At 52.4% G+C, this 22,284-nt stretch overlaps 4 protein-coding genes across 4 annotated transcripts; 1 reads left to right on the top strand and 3 right to left on the bottom strand.

The window, feature by feature from the left end:
* Positions 1-508: 508 nt before the first annotated feature.
* COCSUDRAFT_65894 (hypothetical protein) lies at positions 509-1,852 on the bottom strand. The gene is made up of 4 exons (XM_005647886.1): positions 1,705-1,852; positions 1,396-1,461; positions 1,199-1,246; positions 509-1,036 (listed from the first exon to the last, which is right to left on the bottom strand). The coding sequence occupies exons 1-4, from the start codon at positions 1,753-1,755 to the stop codon at positions 971-973; spliced, it is 231 nt and encodes a 76-aa protein (XP_005647943.1). The 5' UTR covers positions 1,756-1,852; the 3' UTR covers positions 509-970.
* Positions 1,853-3,243: 1,391 nt separating this feature from the next.
* COCSUDRAFT_65893 (MFS general substrate transporter) lies at positions 3,244-8,725 on the bottom strand (the record flags this gene model as incomplete). Its single annotated transcript, XM_005647885.1, has 12 exons — positions 8,443-8,725; positions 8,041-8,119; positions 7,860-7,892; positions 7,527-7,646; positions 7,210-7,303; positions 6,809-6,903; positions 6,274-6,418; positions 5,555-5,792; positions 4,980-5,097; positions 4,553-4,654; positions 3,924-4,167; positions 3,244-3,566 (listed from the first exon to the last, which is right to left on the bottom strand). The coding sequence occupies exons 1-12, from the start codon at positions 8,502-8,504 to the stop codon at positions 3,244-3,246; spliced, it is 1,653 nt and encodes a 550-aa protein (XP_005647942.1). The 5' UTR covers positions 8,505-8,725.
* Positions 8,726-8,882: 157 nt separating this feature from the next.
* On the top strand, positions 8,883-13,751 carry COCSUDRAFT_47272 (hypothetical protein; the record flags this gene model as incomplete). Its single annotated transcript, XM_005647884.1, has 11 exons — positions 8,883-9,071; positions 9,339-9,434; positions 9,571-9,763; positions 10,112-10,275; positions 10,611-10,864; positions 11,189-11,376; positions 11,717-11,838; positions 12,204-12,284; positions 12,502-12,581; positions 12,919-13,063; positions 13,533-13,751. Exons 1-11 carry the CDS (start codon positions 8,940-8,942, stop codon positions 13,749-13,751), a joined length of 1,674 nt encoding a protein of 557 aa, XP_005647941.1. The 5' UTR covers positions 8,883-8,939.
* A 1,682-nt stretch (positions 13,752-15,433) lies between these two features.
* Positions 15,434-22,273, bottom strand: COCSUDRAFT_28813 (P-loop containing nucleoside triphosphate hydrolase protein; the record flags this gene model as incomplete). Its single annotated transcript, XM_005647883.1, has 13 exons — positions 21,972-22,273; positions 21,570-21,758; positions 20,995-21,151; positions 20,443-20,604; positions 19,934-20,003; positions 19,355-19,566; positions 18,819-18,923; positions 18,337-18,451; positions 17,933-18,039; positions 17,130-17,306; positions 16,607-16,719; positions 16,147-16,288; positions 15,434-15,631 (listed from the first exon to the last, which is right to left on the bottom strand). Exons 1-13 carry the CDS (start codon positions 22,160-22,162, stop codon positions 15,434-15,436), a joined length of 1,938 nt encoding a protein of 645 aa, XP_005647940.1. The 5' UTR covers positions 22,163-22,273.
* Positions 22,274-22,284: the final 11 nt, after the last annotated feature.

The following is a 22,284-nucleotide window of genomic DNA, read 5'->3' as shown; positions in this document are numbered from 1 at the left end:
AGGGGATGGCTTGTTCATCTGGGCTGGAGTGCGCAGGAAGGACAGGCGAGCATTGTGAAATGCAGTTGTTGTGTGCAATTGTAGAGCCTCGAGCACCTAGATGTTTTGACCGGTCAGCGGCCTCGGCATGCAGACCGCCTGACACTGACCGTGAGATTTAAATTAACTGAAGTGTGAAATCAAACGCTCGATGAGATAATGTCCGCTGTCTGGAGCTCGCCTGTGCTAGCAAGGGCAGGCGCGCATGTTGGCGGCTGCTTTGAGAGTTCCAGATCTAGATCTTATTGTAGACAGATCAATGAAAAACTGCATTACTTGTGGAGGTCAAGTTGCGCAGCACTGCTAATTGAGCAATGCATGCATGTATTGACTGGCTTGCAGTATGATCTGGTCATGCATATGTGATCACATGAGCTGTGCGCTGGGTAGTGAGATCGCCTGACTTGCAAGCTAACTGACTGACCAATTGGGCTGCTCATTGGACTCTTGGAACGTGTATGCAAGACTTGCTAGATAATACTATTTGCTGTGTGGTGTTTTGCGCATGTCACTATTAGCTGCCCTGTCTGTTCAGTCTTGGGGAATAATGTCAGTCAATCGCAGATTTTGCAAAGGATAGGCAGGGCAGAGCATACTGCGAAACTGTTCTGCCTGTAGATTTTGCCCTTGCTTTAGTTCGCTTTAACAAGATGGATTCTACAAAACCTCTTTATGCACGATTCTGGCCCATAGCTGATGAAGGGAAGGGTGTGCTGCATCAGCTGCTCTAGGTCAAATCTGCAGATTTAGCAGCGAGACAATATCTGCCTAGTCTTACTCATGTAGATCTGGCAGATCTGGCGGCTTCTGTCCATGCAGCATCACTTTCTCTCTCCATATCACGACCTGGCAGTCAGCTGGCATTGAGCTTCAGTGCTTCCAGCCAAGCAGTCTGCAGTAGATGTCATCCCATGACAACGCTAGCACAAGCTCACTCCTCGTCTTCGCCTCCGCCGCCTGCTCCAATGACTGTCCCCTCTAGATCCTTGTACAGCTTCTGCACAGCCCATCAGAAGAGCATGTCAAGACAAGATAACATTTCCTGGCAAAGCAATAACGATAGACACAGAGTTACTCCAACCTGCTCGGAAGACCCAACAATGAGCGATACAATCAGAAAAGTAATCATTTGCTCCAAGAGAGAGAAAAAGTGCCGCACCCCTTTGTTGTTCTGCGTCCACAATGTGTCGAATCCTGCATTCAGCACCTGGTGCAGAAACAGAAGGGCTCAGCCTGAGCCTGACTGGAGGTCACTCGAAACCGATGCCCCTTCTCTTATTATGACACCTCCGCTTAAAAGTTAGAATTATTCAAAACTGAAAATAGTACGGAAAGCAGAAGGGCTAGATTGCTCACCCGCTCCCCCAATATCGCCCCACCAAGAATGAAGGCGATGTACACGCTGTTTCTCCTCATGAACAGCTGCAACACAAATGGCTTCGTCATTGACACCCCAAAGTTTGCAACATACAGATTAATACTACCAGTCGTGCGTCCAATATGCATGTGACAGGGAGATCAAAGCTGCTCGCCCACAGGACAAACGGCAGTTTCTTTCTAGATACTATTAAATTGGCAACATGCGATACTCAGGGCAGGTAGATCTCCTATATCTTGTTTTATTGACTTGTATTGCACATGCAATCGAAGAGGTGCTCTCGTTACCTTGTATCCTGCTTCCATCAAGGGGTGAGACCTGGTGGACTGGGCCGGCATTTTGGGCCACCTTTTGTCCACACACCAGCCGGAGCAGAGATGAGGACAACACTATAGGGCAGGTATCAGCGTAGCTTGTGACCCCAATCAATTCTCAGGTACAAATGCGAGTTCTGGATTTGCCTGACCTAGAGCCTGCGCTACAGCGACAAACCCCTCGCCAGGGTTGCATGCAGGGGTTGATATGCGATTTTCTGCTCTGCTAGAATCAAAGCCTTGCAAAGTCTGTCAGGAGTTGTAAGTCACCATGATAAAGGTCCCCTTGCAGCAACTGATGCAAAGCCCATTTTACACCGGTGATGATCGTCATGAGGCAACCGCGGTTGCATGCATAGTTGCAGCTGCAGATACTTCCTGTCTGCCAGAAAGATGTCTCAGACAGGATGCCATCAGTGAGAGATGACTGATTAAGCTAAATTCAAAGAATCAAGTCTGCAGAGTTTGGGATCTTGCGGATTCAGGCAGTGTTAATGGCAAAAGAGGAGCATCTTTTGGTACCAAAAGTCATGTGCACCCATCCTCAATTATACAAATGATATATCAGTCTGCTGATCTGCCAGTGTCTGTTGAATCAATCTTGGAGGCTGGAAATTTGGAAGGCATATCTCAATTCTCCTAGCCCATCCCAGTAGAAAATAAATGGCTGATCACCGGCGGCACCACTTTCATCTGCCTTTGAATGACTCAAGCTGGTGGTCCCAAAATATTTGTGACTGCAGCAAGCACAGTAACCCTTGCCTGCAAGCTGACACCAAAAATACCTTATCAAAGTCCCTTGAAATACTATATGCCCCTCCCCAAATTGCAGTGCTACTTTTGCTGGACGCTCCTGCGTTTGTTTGGAGGCTTGGCAAACCACCATACTTGAGTTCCCTGATAAACTCATCCGGTACTCTGTCCTTGCACTTGATAAGCGACACACAAACTGCTATGCCAGGTATGTCAGTTCAATCAGAAAAATTTCAGATTACTTTCAGTAGCGGCTTGCCCAGCGTACTTTTCCTCCTGGCGGGAGAACTTTCGACCCTGAGGGGAAAGGTCTCCTGCCATTGTAGATTCTTCCGGGGAGAGCCTATTCAGACCACGATCAGGCAAACCTGTGTACAGATCAGGTCACTTGCAAATACAAAGCGAATCACTGGCAAGAGCGCACAGGTATGCCTGGCTCGGTCTGTGAGGTTGTGATAGTGCGCACTGGTGGCTCTCACTCCTCAAAGGGCAAATGCCGGCTCGAGCAAGCCCCGCTTTCACAAGTCCTGATAGCAGCTGCTGCTGCTGATCTGCCCATGGGTTTTTGGTACAAGTCCAGCTGCCCCGCCGCTCGCTGAATACTGCTCTGACAGCCACGAAAACTTGCAGGGCCTCACCCCTCGGAGTGCACAAGTGGCTTGATCCAATTTGACCAGCCCTGATAACAGCTGCAACAGCTGGTCTGTCCATATTCGTCTTGGACCATATCGCTTTGACTACAGCGCACGTTCCCACTCATCACTCCTCATCACTCCGGGTGAGCAGCGGCTCGCGCACGCCCCGATTGGACAGGTCAGCGTAGGAGCTGCTGCGGCTGTTGAGCCCCAGCATCGACCCAGTTCTGCCCAGACTCCGCCCGCCAAAGCTGCCCGCGCCGCTGCCCGGCCGCAGCCCAAAGGACGAACTCCGCCGCAGAGCGATCGGCCGGGCCGGGGCGGCCGCGGCGGCGGCTGCCGATGAAGAAATGCGATCGAGCGTCGGTGCGCCGCTGCCGCCGAGGCCGGGGGCTGGCGGCGGCACTGGCATGGCGGCCTCCATGTCCGCGGGCGGAGTTCCCTCCTCTGCACGCCGAAGAGATTATGTCATGCCGCATGCATGCTGCAGTTCTACTATCATGTACTACAGGAAGGCGGGTGGCAAGCAGACAAAGCTTCATATAATGTCACTCTTTGTGCGAGCATGACTGGGTGTCAGGGACGACTGGCAGCAGCTCTGTTACCGTTTTAGGTACTGCACTTAGGCCAGGGCCTCTTCTGGCACAAGCTTTGACGTTCTCCAGAGTACAACATCGCTTGGGAGCCATGGATGCATTCGTCTTCCATTGTAACCCGAGCAAATGTGTGATATCTCAACACAGCAGCAGCTGCACGGCCAAAATGGCACCCTGCCAATATTCCTCGGTGGCTGAGGGCGCTTACCTGAGATGGGAGGTAGCTTGTCGGGTGCATCCACATATTTGGGCTCGGGCGGCATGAGGCTGGCAAGAACTGCAATCACAACTCCCTGGATGGCCAGAATCACTGCAAAAGCCGCTCCAGACCAGGGGAAGCCGAGCAGATGTTTCGCTGCCCCCCCTATCAAGGGCCCCCCGCCGCCACCGCTGTGGTAGGAGCCCATCAGGATCCCCGACACCAGATCATCCACCCCCTCCTGGTCGAAACCCTGCATGGGGGAATAAAAGAATGGTGATAAGTTACTCGGTGTACAGATCACTGGAGCATTTCAAACAGAAAAGTCATGATTGAATCATCAATTTCACCCTCCTAGTCAAAGCCATGCAGGGGTGACTATGACACATGGTGAGGTGCACCAAAGGAATGGCATTGCTGCAACAACTTATCTGTGCTAGCTGATAGAAAATCCGGCGCGCCCAACAGAGCATGAATGGCTGGCGGCATGCTGGGTTCATCGCTTGAATTAACTGAGTAATCAGCTAGACCCCGGGGGCATAAATGGTGTCTAATGAAGTCTGATTGGGCAGACCAGCCAGGAAGAAAGAGTCCAGGGGATTTTTAAATCATTAAAAGTCCCATGAAGAATCACTCACCAGGGTGTGCGAAGCATGCAACAGCGCTGGCAGCGAGGGCACAAAAGTCATTCCTGCACCAATGCCGACGCCGCCGAGCGCTATCCAGACCAGCCAGTACATCTGAAACAATCAAAAATTCAACTTCAAACTTAGAGTTGTTGATCTCAATAGCACTTATTTTGCCTTTCAGTACGCCTGCCAACTTTGGCAATGTCCAGCCGCGCATCTTTCCTGGATCTGGCAACTCCAACAAGGAGGGCATGGCTCTGTGGCAGCATTTGACTGCAACCTGTCAGACCCCGTCAATTTCTAATGCAATGCACAGCATCTAAGCATACCTCCAGCCAGGGCCAATCTTCTGGCCGCTGCAGATAAAAATTCATTTCTCAATAGGTATAACAAAAGGCACAAGGCAAACCATGTTTGACAGGGTGTGTTGGTGTACCTGTGGGCCCAGCAGCGGCTGCAGTAGTGGAATGGGGCCGATGAGCAGGTAGGAGAGAGCTGAGATCAGCAGCCCAATCGACATCACCTGAAGCCGCCCAATGTAGTCACCCAGCAGCCTGCGCCAACATAGTCAACTCGAAGCATCAGTTTCATACCCATTTTGGAGCCTTCGTCCCTCTGGACTAGATACAACACCCATACTCGGCAAGGGGCAACGAGACAGGAGGAGAATTCAGCCTCCAGTCTCAAGGAAGGTGCATGCATTGGCATGACCATGCGTCAGTGCAGATGGAAGGAAGATACCCTCCTTCAGACATCTCAGATACACTGTCCACAACGCATGCAATTCTCAGCTACATTCCCCGCACAAGAGGATCTCCTCTAATGCTTGAAAACGTTAGGAGACAAATAGGGCTACTAGGGATTTGGCACCCCGCAAAGGGGATAAGTGCGGCGCCTAATCCTGCAATAATAGCCAACGTATAGGCAGCCAATCGCGCACAGCCGTATTTTATCTGATACTTGTATTTATGAAACTCGAATCCAAACACCGGTGGGGCTTCGATTACGCACCCTGCAAAAGGGGTGAATGCGGCGTAGACCCCGGCGATTACGGCGAATGCGATGCCGATGGTGCCGGGTCCGTAGCCGAGGATGTCCTCCAGGTGGGGGCCCAGCGTGGGGTCCAACAATGTGATTATGGCAGCCCCCAGCATGGCGGAGATTAGTAGGAGGGAGAATGATGGCGCCTTGAGCAGCCGCCCGACGGCGATGTCCTCCTGCGGCTCGTCGCCCACGTCCGTCTCCTTGCCTGAATTCACATTCAATGGTTGAATCCGAATTTTAAATTGCCCTCGTGTACAGATTTAACGGGGATGTTAAGCAGCGGTTGAAAACGGCTGGATGCAATGGGACAGGTGAGACAGTGAGCTGTCTAAAGAGCTGCCAGCAAGACATGGCTTCTGGGCGAAAGTCTCCCAGGCAGTCTGCGCTGTCCGCAGCATTGCAGCCGTGTGAGATTGCCAGAAACCAGACCACCCTCCAAATCTCTACATGCGCAGGGGAAAGGACCTCTGCGATAGGATTGGACTGCCGAGACCTTCAGGTGCTTATGCTGCCAAGGTTAGATTGCACGTACGAACAAAACTTCAGGATAACGCTTCTGGCATGCATGAGATGAAGGGCTGGTCAGGCCGGGGGCTCCAATTGGAACAACACATTCAAGTACAGTCCTCAATTTTTACAGGTTCATTATGAATTCCCCTGGTCAGGGGCGGGACAGGGGGCTTTACCACGGGGCATGAGGAAGAAGAGGGCGGGGTAGCAGGCAAATGCAAGAGCTGCCGTGATGAAGAATGGCGCTCCAAAGCCGGCCAGCTGAGCGCTGTAACCTCCCACCACCGGACCGACCACCCACCCTATCGATAGCACCGACTCCTGCACATGCACACAACAAAAAAATCACAAAGCTTCCTTCCTGCACTTTGCTTCTTCAAATCAATCCGGCCTTCGAGTTATGTGTTTACGGCTGCCTCTATGCTAGATGAGCCTCTATGCCGGCTGCAGTGCACATGCCGCCTGACTGCAAGCATGCGCATCAGGGATCGCTCCCAAAGCTTTTCCCCTGCAACTTGCGTTCCCATCCGACGATTTTCATATGCACTGCATATCTAGGTCTGTGAGCCTGCGCTTCACATACAGCCTGACAGCCACCATGCGCAGCATAGCATGCGCATGGTCCCTTTTCATGGCTGCAAAAGGTGTACGAGCTGTCAGCAGCAGGTATCGTAAGTCATAAATGATTGAATGTCCTGGAAGGCGCCAGACCTGGATGCCCATTGCGGTTCCCAGGAAGGGTGTCCCGCCGTACAGCGATGCAGACAGGGCCATTGAAGCCGTGTCGACTGCCGCACACCCCAGACCTGCAAGCATGCCAGCGCACCTGTTATTATTATTGCACGCTTTCCTGCCAAGAGGCAAGAAGCGTCCTGCAGACAAGCTGCATTTGGCTGCCATAACCCGACCCCTCCTTGGACTCGCCAGATCCCAGCAAGACCGCGGTCACACACTCTCTAGGGATACAACCTGCATGTCTTGCTGTCAAATAGATTGCAGTCTGTGCCTTCAAGGCAACAACCACCAACATTTTTCCTTGGATTCCATGTAAGCATGTAGTACTAATAATTTGCATGCATGCACTTAACATGTGCCAGGGAGCAAGTCCGCACCCATGACAGCTCGCAGGATGAGACATGCGGCAGTGAAGAACTGCTCATGGTCGATCTCGGACACGAAGCCAAAGAGCGCTGTGCTGATGCACACCTGGCACAATCACATGCTGACACATCAGCCCAACCTCCAACAGATTCCCTCCAATATTAAGCTTTTCTTCAAAATTCTCCCCTTCACAACTTGGCTGAATGAGCGACGTTCAGCACTTTCCCAGACACCGCTGTCACCAACTTTTAGTGGGAGGACACAGATAAGAACAGAGATATGAAGGGCAGGAGTAAGGAAGGAAAAAGAAAGGAATCGGCCAGCGCACCACAAGGAGTCCCACAAGCAGCAGGGAACGCCGCTTGATGTAGCCGAGCTGCACCAATCGCCCCAGTAAGGGAGAAGCCGCCACGCTGGCAAAGGAGTAGATGCTGAACACCAGGCCCACCTGTGCGCACAACCCACCCTCCAGCTGCCCATTTGGATTTGAATTTGAATTTTGAGATTCTGGCATATTCTATCTCAAGAAATAACCAACTCTGCAATAAGAGCAGTCAGATGCATGCATGACCAGGAGTTGCCTACAAGAAAGAGCGATTGAGGAGGTGACTATTGCCACCACTGGAAGGCTGCATGCATGAGGACAGAATTGATGACTCACCATGCTTGGGCTCACATGCCGCCTTTCTGCTTCCTGTGGCAGTCAAGACAGCACTGTCACAGAATTTTTGGCAATCGGACAGGCGACAGTGTTGACATCTACCCTAATTTTTGCAAGTCAACCATTATATGCTTGCTGACAGGGCAAGTATTGCTGTTTGAGGTCAAAATGAGCTGCGTGCCTGAGGAAAAATTGGAGACAGGAGCGTGAAAGTTGCATTGACGAGGAGCAGAGCTCCACACAGACATCCAAACGACCACCTGGAGTTTGGAATTAATCAGTCAATTGTGTGACCTACAGCATCCCTACTCTGGCAGATGCTCGGGTGGGAGAACGTATGTCGCATCTTTAATGGGTCTTAATTCCTACTGCCTTGGTAACACATCTAATAGATCTAAAAGCAACTCTTTAAGAGACTGCTAGCACCGGAGCACTGGAACTCACTTGCTGGCCAAAACCTAGGAGCTTGATGCTGAGAGCAACATGACATTGAACGACTAGCAAATTCAAGACATTATGCAGAGCTTCCCATTCATCTGTGAAATTATGAAAGCCTCAATGCTAAGTAGGACTTTGGGTGTACCTTCTCGTTTTATCGTCGATGTCCATCGCCGGTATCCCAGAGTGTCCGTGAGCGTGGGCCATGGAGCAGAATTCTGATATTTTTGCAGCTGTGAATGTTTTCCAGCGTACAAAAGATTTGAGTCTTCAAGACACAGTTGAAACGCTGCCTGACGGCTGTTCAGCGTTGCCTCTGTACAGGTTCAGTTAAAGCGCCTCGATCTCATTGTGATATCTCAAAGAACAAAGCATAGGATAAAAACAACATGAAGTTGGGAACGATTTCATTGTCGTTTGCCAACAGCTGACGTCTGCGCCGAAATGTTTAGATCTAGCCGTTCTCCAAAACTTTCGGCCGAATTGAAAGCCCCGTGACCGCACATGGGCTCCATGTCAGCAACAATTGTTGGACTGAATTGTTGCTGGCTTTTGCACCTCTTAATTGCTCACAATTCGATGGACACGTAATCAAGGATCGTCGTATCGGTGACCCACTAATCGAGGGGAAATCTCACCACGATGTTGCCCATCAGTGCGATGCATCGATGCCATTGTCCAACTCCTATTCTCAGGACTGATCAAAGCAAATTTAGACTACGTGCAATCTCCAGCAGGAGAGGAGTCTGCCAGCAACGGACCTTCACTGGACAGGTAGTGACTGCGCACGTACATGCGAATCCCCGTGGCCCTGGCCTTTCAGATATCAATCCTCAAATGGCTCATGCGCTTTGCCTTTGTTAATTACCTGTTATATTTATCGCTTGGGAATAATGCCATGTCGACTTGCGAAGAACAATAGAATCTGTGCAGAATGGCCCAATAGCAAGTATGGGTATGCAGATATGCAGGTATGCAGAAGCTCAAAGGTGTCAGGGACCCATAATCTTTATTGACGCTGAGATTTCCTGTTGTGGTCAGGAATCAGTATGGTGCCATCCAGGCTTCACAGCTTCACGGACGCTGTCCAGGCATGCTGCAATTTTGGATGCCCCGCCGAAGACAGAGCCAAGCCAGGTGACCCATACATTCCCTGCGCATCTCCATTTAAGTCTAAACATATAAAGGCGTTGTTGATTTGGATTCGTTTGCACAACACACCTTTCTTATAGCAATGTCATGCTGCAGCACTCATGTGTCGCCTTTCTTACAGGAAGCAGAGAAGGAGGGCACATTTGTCTGGGCGCGGCAGTGGTACCCCCTGGCATTTGTGGAGGACCTGGATCCGGGCAGGCCACACGCGATGGAGCTGCTGGGGAAACGCTTAGTCATCTGGTATGACTCGCGTCAGCAGAAGTGGACCGCCTTTGAAGACCGCTGCCCCCACAGGCTTGCTCCCCTGTCAGGTGCGCAGCTGCACTTCTTACTCATCACTTCTCATGGCGTGCACATGCATGCAGTCACCCCGAAGTGCTTGCTTGCCAGAACTTGCACAGAGATGACATCTCAATCTCATTTGCAATGTGCGCAGTCATTGCTAGTTACAAGTACCCTTGCAGTTTTGCATTCGTCGCAGAATCTTGCAAGGTATGCTCAGATCTGGTCATGTCTGTGGTCATGATTGCATACTCGCCTTCAATTGCTTGTGTGGGCCAGCTGCCCACACAAGTGTAAATGTTGCCACCTCATCTGCACCTGCCCCATTCCAATGTTTATAGTTGGAGGACGCTTTCACAGTTGTGCTGTGCGTGCAGAGGGGCGGATAGAGCCGTCGGACGGGACGCTGATGTGCTCGTACCACGGGTGGCGCTTCAGGGGCGACGGCGCCTGCACGCGTATCCCCCAGGCGCTCGATGCCCGGGCCGAGGACGCTGCCTGCTCCAGCGGCCGCTCCTGCGCAGCCGTGCACCCCACACAGGTGCGGAGAGGTTTGCTGCACAAACAGGAGCATCATGCATTCTATCTTATATCTCAGCACTTGTGATGGTGTACAATGCGCACAAAGCATCAACGGGATGTCCTCTGGGCACATACACTTCCACTTTCGGCAGTATATTTTGGACAAGGGTCCTCCTCTTGGTGTTCTGGGTACATTGCTCTTCTGTATTCTTCTGTCATCATCCACCCACATGTTTTTTCCTTATTGTCACATCAGGCACTCGAGCCAAGATGCCTTGCCCTTGAGCAGAAGCCTACCGCCGTTTTCCATGGAACACTGTGATGTTCTTCACATTACTCTTGTCGCGCTGACAGGTGCGGCAGGGCTTCCTGCACGTGTGGGGGGAAGCCGGCGCGGAAGCTGCGGAGGAAGCTGCGCGGCGGCCGCCGGTGCTCATCCCGGAGCTGGATCCGGACGCAGCCGACGCGGTGATGCGCGACGGCTCACCAACCCTTGACTCGGGGAAGCGATACATAAGGGATTTGCCCTACAGCTATGACTTCCTGGTCGAGAATCTGATCGACCCGGCCCATGTGAACTATGCGCACAACGGCGTCATTGGCAGCCGGTGCGCGAATGTGCTTCTCTGATGTTCTCATGGCTGAGTGATTCTGCCAATGGCGTTGCTGCGATCCGTTGTTTACTGCTTGTGGTACTGCATGAAGGGCACGTTCTGGAACATGAGTAGCATCAATCGGTGCTACTCAGGTTGCCATGGATGGAGTGTTGAGCTGACCCTTCTTGCTCCCATTTGCGCCTTTACTGCCTCTGCTTCCCTCGCACACAGGCCATGCCTCTTAAGATTGACAACTGTCAATTCGAGCCCAAGAAGCAGGATTTTTAAAATATATCTGAGTGGCCATTGTGTCACAGCGTGGGTTGTTATGAGCAGGAACACACCGACAGCGGGCTACTATGAGATCTCTCCGACGCCGCTGCCCGACAGGACATTTGAATTTGCCACGGAGCACCCATCAGACGGCATGTCGATGGACATCGTTAGTAAGTTCATGGGCCGGCGCACCGCCTACAAGATCCAATTTGTGGCGCCCGCGATTGTTCGCTACTACTTCCCCGGATGTGCGCGCCGCCCTCCCCCAAGGCCCTTCAAACCCTTCTGTCTAGTGTCGTATGAATAGATATTCAGTGTCATGCCAAGGAATCACTCAGCTGGTGACTCGGCAGCAACATACACTCAAAAAATTGCGCATTGTAGTGAACGTTGTGATGGGAAAAGGGACATGCACACGTTGCAGCCTTGTGCATGCAGCACAATATTCTTATCTTTGATGGGCCGCGCCCCCTGCATTGCATGCTGGATATTGTTCAACAGGGGCAAGACAACGGCGCGCTTGATTTATGCCATGTTCATGGATTCAATCAAAGAAAATGGAATAAGGGCGGCAATTGATGCGCACAGATTTTGGGGAGGTGAACGATGCGCAGATGTGGATGGCAGCGGTGCCGACGGCGCCCGGCCGCTGCCGGTGCCTCTGGTGGTTCTTCCAGCCGTCCGTTGGCGCATCAAAACGGCTGCAAAAGGTACCGTCGCCTCTTATGCCACTGCTGCTCCTGCTGAACAAGACCAGCATTTGTGACCAACAGCTGTCCCCTCGAGATCACTGCTGCTGCTGCTGCTGCTGCTGCTGCTGCTGCTGCTGCTGCTGCTGCTGCTGCTGCTGCTGATTAGAGGCGGCACCCTGTCATTTGTGACCAACATGATTCTTGTGGAGCCTTACTAGCTCTGCGTACACTTGCAATGTCTACTTGCTGCAAGGTCCTCTTGATCTGCTATTGCTGAACAAAGGAGGGCACTCCATTGTGTGCGGCCAAACAAAAAGTTGTAGAAACGAGCAGAATGATGCATGGTGAAGATGTGCTGATTGGGTGTGTGTTATTGGTGCCAGGTGGCGGCGCAGCCGGTTTGGAAGGACCACATGACGCGCAACCTTGTGTTTGATGGAGACAATGTCTTCCTGCACGGGGCGGTGAGCGCCTCTGCTTTTTCTGCTCTCAATTCAGACGAGGGCCTTTGTGGCTTTAATGATGGCGCCTTGGCCATAAGATGCACCAGGATTGTGTAATGAAGTGGCTCACTCTCGTGGCTCAAATTCCGTAGATTGCACACGGCATTTGATTCCGACCAAGTTGCGTACTTTAGAGGTGGCAACAGCGAGCATTTTGTGAGATTTGCTCCTGTCACAGGATCGGGTGGCAGCGGCGGCAGAGAGGGAGAGCGGTAGCAGGTGGAAGGGCTCCTACTTCATGCCAGCACAGGCGGACAGGTGTGCCCGCTGCCCACAATGTTTTTGCCTTGTGTAACGGTAAAAGGGAAGAGTTGCCATAGAGGCCTATCTCTCCTATATGACCCCTATGCACACGCACGCGTTACACCTTGGCTCAGCAGATGCTCACGCAACGCATCTTGTGCTTCACAAATGCTGGTTACCGGCAATTCCACGCGTAGTGCAGGTATGCAATTGCTACCATTCCCTTGTGTCGAGACTTCTTAAGAAGGCCTCTTGCCTTTCAAGGACACGGTGAAGATAGATCTGCCACAGATGTGAGGGATTTGACGTACGATCTTAGATTTTGAAAGTTGATTTTGGAATGTTGCGCCAGGATGGTGCTGGAGTTTCGGCGGTGGCTGGACAGCCGCGGCGGCGGGGGGCCCACGCCGGGGGACCCCGGTCCTATTCTGGACGACAGGCAGAAATTGCTCGACCGTTGGGAACAGCACACCAAGCACTGCCCCTCCTGCCTCCAGGTACTGCGCGTGTGCCAGGCTTTCTTGGCTGTGCAGTGCGAGGCCAGCCAGTGCAGAATTAGCCAGGCAGCCAAAAGCTCGCCTTATGAACCTTGTACTGAGACCAGCTCAGAAAATTATCCAGGAGTCGGTGCACTGTGTAATTGGCGCAAGCAATTTCCCTGCGAGGAGTTGAGGGACACGCCAGATGAACCACAATCCGGTGCAAGGGGATTGTGGCACATCTGGTAGCTCCATTGTACTCCTCTGAGGGGCTAGACAGCCTTGCAGAGCAGACACATCATACTTGAGAGTTACAATGCTCTCAAGTCAAAGTGAGCAAAGACCTACAAGGCAGTGCGAGCGCCGGCTGTAATCTGAAAGGGCAGCCTTGCAGTGGATATGCAACAAGCAAGACAGCTCCGGGCCAGGATCAGAATCGATTACATTGCGTACAATACAACTGTAACGCACATGTTTTGCCGTGCAGGCGCTGGGAAAATTCCAGGCGCTGAGGTGGGCGGCTGTGGCGGCCGGGGCGGCGTCACTGTTAGTCACCGTCGGTGTTCTGGCCTCGGGGGCGCGGTTGCTGTCGCCTGCACCGGCGCTGCTTCTGGCGGCTGCAGCGGCTGCTGTGTATTACTCCAAGAGATTCAGTGATCGCATCCAGGAATTCTATTTCCTGGACTACCAGCACGCGCACAGATAGCTGCCTCGTTGTTTTTCACAGCGCAACTTGAGAGGAACTAGGGGAGTGACCCTAGAAGAACTTGTGATTGAAGGGAGAGCTAGAATGGGGTTCCTACTGGGAGAGATCAGTTGCAAGAAGGACAGAGACACGTGGACAAAATGTGGCACAAGAAGATCCAGTTTGTATTGTGGGCCTCATCTGAGAAAGTGCTCCATGGAAGTCAAATGTGTCTACATGCAGATAGATGGCAGCGATTACGCCCCTGGTTTTGGCGTGTCAATGAGGAAGCCAAGCCATCGGAGTGTTATTCTTATAAATATTATTACACGCTTTTCCTGCCAAGAGGCCAGGTGCGTCCTGCAGACAAGCTGCAGTCAAAAGCTGCCACAATCCTACCCCTTGTTGGACTCGCCAGATCCAAGCAAGACCCAATCAACCGTGGGCACGGTGCTCAGCATTTGAACCGCCCCCCGCCAGCCGGGGCCATCGGAGTATAGACAGCTATATGTAAAGTGCCGGTGTCCCGGTGCGGTACTTACAACATTCCAGCTGCCGCAGCTTATCAGCTGATTCCAAAGTCAAGGCTGCACCTGCCAAGCTGCGCAGCTGCTGCAGAGCCAGGCATCCTTGCAACCCGATGTGCTCTTCCACATCAAGCAGGAGGTGCTTCAGAATGGCCCAAACACCAGCTGGTCTGTAGAGCTTGCAAAGCCCAAGCAAATATTTAAGTCTCAAAATCCTCCGCTAGAGGTACTCTTGGGAGAGAAAAAATTACAAGTCAGGTGAGCCCCTTGGGCATTAAAAACATCCGCAGATCCACCAACCGACTGCCGACCCCCAATGCATCAGGCCTCTGCTGTTGCGGCTGCGGCTGCCAGGGGTGACTACCGTGATGACTAAACGGTGGCTCCGGACCCGGCCCCGGCACCGACGGCGTCACATGATGCAGGACCATGATACTACCAAATCAAGTGCGCCCCTTCGGCATCAAAAAGTTTCGCATGTCCCCCTGCCGACACCCGTTTCCGCCGCCAACTGCATGATCAAACCTCTGCTGCTGCGTCTGCTGCGGCTGCTGTGGCCAGGGGTGACTACCCTGATGACTCGGCGGCGCCGCAGCCGCCGGCACCGGGGGTGTTTGGAAGTCGTCGTCACGTTCTGGCGCGGCGATGCCTCCCGGGCGGTTGGCCGGCAGCGGCTGCAGGAATCCTCGCAGGCTGCGCTGATCGCCCGTTGTCTGGGTGTGCGTGGATGCCAGCTGCAACGCGTCCTCCTTGCCATCCAGCACCTGTGCAGCGTACAAGGTAGCTACCCGTCAATTTTGGGCGGCAGTGAAGCAACTACAGGCCTCATACGGGCACCAGGCCAACACCTGCACAGCGTTTGCAGACCCTGTCAGGCCCACACAGCAACAGGCGCTCACAACTTCTGGCTGTCTGCATGCAGAAGCACCCTGGGCACTTCACAATACCCCGCCGTGCTTAATCATTTGGCAAACACAGATTCCTTCAATGTAGTCTGACCAGCAGATCCTGATCAGCATCAGCATCATGATCAGATACCTCCGGTTCTCAGAGGGACATTCTAATATAACTCTGAAACCCACAGCCAATTCCCCAAATCCCGTCGTTGTGCCCACCAGCTGTTGCACATCGAAAACATACTTCAAAGAAGCTCTTTTCTTTATCTCTGAGGTGTGCCTAAAGGGGCCGCGCCTGGCCGACGTGCTCGAGCTTGGACTGCAGCTTGGCCCAGATGACGTCATCGACGGACCCGCGCGCATGCAGCATGTAGATGTTGACGCTCGTGGCCTGCCCGATGCGGTGCGCGCGATCCTCCGCCTGAACGAGGTCCCCCGGCGTCCAAGTGTACTCCGCAAATACAACAACCGATGCCCCCTGGGGAGTGAAACACTTTAATATTTTTAGGGGCTTGCAAGGGGCTTCAGTCTTGCCTGGGACCTTGTGGGAGAGCCCACATGTAGCATCAGATACATTTCAATGACACCCCATACAGTTGCGCAATGTGCGGATGACTGCGCAATTTTGAAGGCATGCTACCGACCGCCACAACTAGAGAGTCAGCACCCTTCTATGCACAGATTCTTCACTCGGGAAAGAATTGCACATCTGAGCATGAGCTCTCATAGATTAATTACTGTCCAGAGACTCTAGAGGAAGGGTCGATACCAAATGCAGGGAACTGAGGTGCAACATTCTGGCCATGTGGAGGAAAGAGTGCTGCATTTGAGGAATGAAGAGCAGACAGAGAAATGGCAAGACGCAATCAAGACAGTTTGCACACCGAGAGCGTGAGTCCGGTGCCGACAAGAACCAATGCCCAGCTTTTGGCGCCATGAAAAGAGTCGCTCACTCAAAAAGGGCGAGGGTAGTTATGAGAAAGTGGCGCGCACCGTGAGCGTGAGGCCGGTGCCGGCGGCCTGGATGGAGAGCACTGCTGCGCGGATGTCGCGATTGTTCTGGAAATCGTTGACCAGATCCGCGCGTGCACTCGTCTTCACACTGCCGTCAATCCGCATGTACCGCTGCTTTGTCCTGGGCAGCACATGAATTTGTATTTAGATAATTTGAATGATATCTTCCACTGGGCGCATTGCGCAGAGGGAGTCAAGGCATAAAGAAGACTTTGCATGCGGGGATGGTAGCACCAGCATGCAAACTACAAAACTGTGAGCAAACTCATGGTCATGAAGTCAGGACCAAGCATCTGCAAGCTGTGGCTGTCCACTCTACCAACTCAAGCCTTCAGAGCAGCAGAGAAGCAATGGAGACTTGCACATAGCAGGAAATGAGACAGAATTGAAAAATGTAAGTATTTGAGAAATGGAGAAGAACGTATGGATTGGGGCTGACTTGTTCATGATGAACTCGATGCCATCCAGCATGTCTTTGTGGTGCGCAAAGACCAGCAGCTTCTGGTCAGTCGTCTCCAGCAGCTCCTTGAGGTACTCCTGAACCGCCTTCACCTGCACGCACAGAACATCCATCAAACCCACGATCTTCATACACGGTGAAACACGGTTTGAAAGTTCAGCTCCGTTTAAAAGACGTGTTTATATATGCACTCAAGATTACATCAAACTCTTAACCCATGATTTATTAGGAAAGACTTGATGGCTGATGCCTTTGACTCTCAAGTAAGCAGCAGAAGGACCGGCCTGTCATGTACTAACCATAAATGTTAAGATAGGGCACAACAAGGGCTTGCAGTATAATACTGGACGGACAGTCTTGCTTAAATTTGAGAAGAAGCTTGCACATTCCCTGAACTGGGCTTGGGGTTGCTGGTTCATTTGTAGAAAAGCACTGCTAAAAGAGGAGCTAATATTGGTGAAAACTGCCAAGAAAACATCTTCATCAGCAGTACTTTGAGCACCTTGAGCTTGGCGTTGCGGTAGTAGAGGTCCAGGATGGTGCGTTTGACGGTGCCGCCGCCAAATGAGTCCAGGCTGGCGTCCGTCTTCGCGGCAGCTACCGCCGCCTTTACTGCGCCGATCTCCTTCTGCATGGCTTCCAGCTGCTTCTTGGCTTCCGCGTCCAGCTGCAGGAACACCTGCGCAGACAGACCCACATCTTGTCCTTCCCCACAATCAGCCACTTCAAGCACATATTGTGTCTTTTTCTTCTTGGGATTCCCCAAAGATCATAGTCAAAACCAGAAGCATTGCATTTCACTGCAGCACGTGCAAGCACCTGCCTGCAGAATATCAGTATATCAGCGACAAAGGGCGTGGGACTTCTTGTTCAGGCAGAGCTGACAGGCACCTTCAATGAATTACAATTACACGCTTTTCCTGCCAGAGGCAAGGTGCGTTCGCAGACAAGCTGCAGGCAAAGGCTGCCACACACATCCTACCCCCTGATGGAATCGCCAGAGGCAGGCAAGGCCAAAATCTACCGTGGGCACGGTGCTCAGAATTTACACCGCCCCCTGCCAGCCGGCATGACAAATGTTATGTAAGTCGTCTTACATTAAAGTTCACCCAATTTGTGTCTTTTAGATTTATTGACCCTTCATCGACCCTAAACCCTAAATCCACCATTGCATTCCCCGTGGAAAATTATTACTGTAAAGGCCCCTCCCCTAAATCCTAAATCCATATTCCCTAAACCCTAAGCTAAAGTGGGTGAAGAAAAGAATAACGTCAGGGATGTAAGTCTGTGGAGAGAGTAGCATACCTGGGTGCGGCGTTTGGGAGGCAGCTGCGAGAGGACGTCTTTTTTCAGCCGCCGGATCATGATGCAGGATGTCAGCACATGATACAGCTCTTCTGTCTCTGTCGCACCTGCAAGAACATGCCACCAATTTCTCGGACATGCATTTTGCAGCAATAACAAATACCCCAGGGGCTCGTGTGCATGATGAGCAAAAATGACCCCATAGAATGTTCTGTCTAGTCCCCAGCAGGTGTCAATAGAATATTTAATTATATCAGGGTATCAATGTGGCCAAACCTGCATGCATGTCGCAACATCAGATGTAAGACCAACCATGTTTGCCTCTGCATCCTTGGGAGTTAAAGAGAAGGTCCATTTTTTCCCACGGTCGAGTGATATTGAGAGTGGAGGAAAGAGGCACACACCGTCGTATTTGTTGCTGTAGAAGGACTGGCCTCGGGGGAAGTGGTTCTGGGTGAGGCAGTAGCGCTCCCCAAACTTGGTGAAGCTCACCTTGGACGCCGGCAGCAGGCAGTCTATCTGCAGTCTCGGGCAAACTCTTTCAGCATTTTGAATTGCTCTGACTGCATAGCAAGTTCATTTGCACAATGCAAGCATCACTGCTCTAGACACACGACACAAAATACTTTTAGACCCGTTTCCCTTAATCCGCCTGCCCTATATTTGTGCATTGCAGTGTTGGGTCACAGCTGTAAGAATCCCTTCAACCTCCAATCTGCCCTTTGTCTGCAATGTGTTTGCTCCACGGGTCACACCCAAAAGTCAAGGGCGCTGTGAACCAGACATTTTTGCAATTTGTCCCCCTGCACAGAGATGGTATGGCTGTGATGGATTTTAGTGATCATCGTTTTACAATGAGCAGTACGGCATTGGAAGTGTTTTGTACCAGCGGGAAGAGCTCTCTGGGGCGTGCGCTGGCCGGTGTGCCGGACAGCAAAATGGCTCGCTTAGCCTTCTGCACGAATGGCTTCGCGTCCTGAGAGCGCCCCGACTGCGCACAGCCACACGCAGCACCCTTGGTCACCCTCTTCAGATACAAAATGCATGCGTGAATTACAGGCTTCTTCGCTACCTTCTGTATGTGATGCTGCGCACAGCCACACTGCACCCTCTGTCACCGCCTTTCAAGCCTACAACGCATGCACGAGCTACCAAACCTCCTTGCTACCTACTGGCATGTGATATTTTAACTGATCACAAGCCCTTGCATGATAGTTGGTCAAAGATGTATGGCCAAGTAAGCATCTGCACATCCTCACCATCACATGCATTGCAGGCGTGCCCCATGCAAAGATACTTCGAGCAACTGAATGTCTGCATTCTGACATAATTACCATGCCCACAGTGGCAAGCATTTGTCAGGAGACAAGCTGCAGCGGAGTATAATCAAACAGTCTGACAGCATGACATGCAGGGCCCCACCTTTTTGTTCTTGATGTAATGCGCCTCGTCCATGATGACTACGCGGAAGTCCAGGTCGCGGTCGTTTGCCTCGAGGTTGCCCAGGAAGTTGTAGGAGGCAATGAGGCACTGATACTTGCGCCCGGTGAGATCGGTGTCCTTGCGCGTATTTGTCACGTGCACCTGCTCCTCTGTTATTCCCAACCACTCCACCAACGCATCTACCCATTGTTCTGTGCAGCAAACATTTTTTTCAAATCCTTGCAGATGAACTTTGAGATTCGAGTTGATGTGGTTTGCAAATTTAGAGCAGTTGCAAAATCTGGCGCAAGTCAAAGAGGATCTTGTGTCTCCACAGCATGTTCTCTGATGAGCGCCACTGAGGTTGATTTCATGATGCCATCTAAACCCCGTACCAAGCCTCCACCCTTGAATGCGGTCCCTTGTTGTTGTACTGGCTCGCAACTGTCACCAATAAGTGCTATAGTGTGTCCTGGCAGGGCTGTGGCTGCACTTGAGATGGGCAACAGGGGAGCAGGGTTCAAGAAGAGGAGAATTGTTGCATGCATGCAGGGGGCATCAACTTTAGAGGGGAGTCACCTCTGAGGGAGGATGGCACGATGATGAGGCAGGGCCACTCGTCCCTGAATGCCGCCATCAGCGCCAGAGCCTGCAGGAAGCATCGCAGTCACTGCACAAATTTTGAACAGTGACTGCCTGCCTGCCATAACAGATTGTGATATGCATGCCCCCAACGGCCAACAATTGATGCAGCACAGATTGGGGGCATGTCATGACGTGCGCATGAGAGGAGCAAGATGCAGTGACTCAGCAAAATCTGCAGCCGGCCGGGCAGAAGGCAAGACCAAAATTGCTTGGGACACGCCGCATTGCACTGTTCTGCCAAAAGATCCATTTTCCAGAACCTTGGCAACAAGACGGTACTCCAAGGGGAAAACAATACCTACAACCTGCTCGGTTTTGCTGAGGCCCATTTGCCCAAACGCCATGGCAGGCTCTTTTGTAAGCAACAATGCTGGTAGCGACAGGCACCCTGTGAGTATGTAGCATGCATGATGACAAGATGTAACCAAAGAAAACCCCCAAACCTGCACGGTTTTGCCGAGGCCCATCTCATCCCCGATGAGGGCGCGGCCGCCGTGGCGCAGCGCGAATCGGACGCCGTCTCTCTGGAACGCCATCAGACGGCCCTCCAGCTTGGCAGGGATGCGCCCGTAACAGGCGCTCTCGTCCGGCAGCGCGCTCGCGGCCTGCGTGAGGAACCCTAGATATTCAAATATGAACGCAGGGTTGAAGAGATGCCACAGCTTCACATGCACGGCCCTTCTGAGACTCCTAAGACGCTGAAATCAGGTAGAGGTGCATGTAAATAGCGCCAGGACATCAAAGGCTCCATAGGCTAAACAGTGCCGGAAAGTGCACTGGTTTCCATATTGATGTGGCTGCTCAAAGAAGGAGACTGCTTCTGAACATGACTTCACAGCTGATTTTGGAGAGCAATTCAGCTGCTGTCAAGATTGCCATGTTGCATCAGCAATTCAAGGCTTCTTGGGAAAAAGCAGCTGTCTTCAAGATTGCCAGTTCCCCTCCAAATTTCACTTTGCAACAACCAGGCAATGTGAGGGGCGTGTGCAACAGACCTCCAGAAATGCTCTGGGGACGGGGTGGAGGTCTTCAACGCTGCAGCGCACTCCGCGCGCGGCCTCCAGCGCCTTGGCCACGGCCGGCCGCTTGGGCAGGGGGAAACGCCACACGCTCTGGCCGCCCGCATTGTGACTAAACGCACCCTCGCCCACCCTGACCAAAACAAGGAACAAATCTAATTTATTCTCCAGTTTCGCATGCTGGACGTCACCGCAAAATCTTTTCGTGTCCCCAACAATGAAGCTACCAAGAGTTTTTGGTGTTGTTTGCGAAGCAGGAGCGTGAAATAGGCGAACTAAGTACAAGCACACAGGTGGGTCTGCTAGCGACACTGTGGCACAAAACTCGCATTCGAGGAAGCCTGGAATTGGGCTTGAGGGATACATTTCCCAGAGATTCAGATGCAGCATGTGTCTTGCAGAGCGCAGGCTGCAAGTGTGCATTCTCAAGATTGAAAGGCTTGTTTCAAGGAAAAACTTGCAGGCATGTATTGAAAAGTAGTGAAGACTTGACAATGACAACGCTTTAAGGAACAGCGCCGAGGAAATGAAGAGGAGAGGAAACGACGCACTGCTTCAGTGCGGCCACGAGCCCCGCATGGTTGGATATGCTGACTTCCAGGCAGCTGCCGGGGCCGATCTTCAGCACTGCCCTCGTCACAGGGCCCTCCCCGGCCTTCGGCTGGCCCCCCACTGATGCACTTGGTCCCGCCATGGACGCAGGCAGCGCTCTTGCGCTCGCAGATGCATTGGGCTCCACCCTGTGCAGCATGCATGCAAGCTCAATAGGCAATCAGTGGGCGTTCAATTTGTGCTCCCAGAAATTAATGACTTCAACTTTAAGGATTATGACAGATGCCTTTGCTCTGTTGAGCATCCTGTCCGTTGAGGACCTGTTGCTTCCGATTTATCAATAAAGATGAGAAGAATACCGCTAGATTGAATGGGGTCAAGTAAGGGATAGAGCAGCACACCGTGGAGGCATCTGCGCAGCATTGCCGGCGGGTGCACTGTTCCCGGCGTTGCGAGCTGGGTCTGGCGCGGCCTTGGCCGGCCGGCCGGCCGCCGGCGCGCTCTCGCTTTTGGCGGCAGCCGCTGCGGCCTGTTTTGGCAGCGCCACTACAAAGTCATCCTCCATTTCCGCCCGGGCTGCCCAGCTACCCATGCATGCCTGCTGCCTCCTGTGCGCGTCTGCCTGCTGTTCCCTCTCAGCTGTCCCAGCTGCTGGCTGTCTCTCTCCCGGCCACTGCGGCTGCTGCTGATCCCTCTGCAGCGGTGTGCTGCCAG

The sequence above is a fragment of the Coccomyxa subellipsoidea genome (assembly GCF_000258705.1).
Source record: "Coccomyxa subellipsoidea C-169, whole genome shotgun sequence".
In the NCBI taxonomy this organism is placed as follows: domain Eukaryota; kingdom Viridiplantae; phylum Chlorophyta; class Trebouxiophyceae; family Coccomyxaceae; genus Coccomyxa; species Coccomyxa subellipsoidea.
The sequence above is the reverse complement of the archived record's forward strand: the minus strand, read 5'-3'. Positions and strand labels throughout refer to the sequence as shown.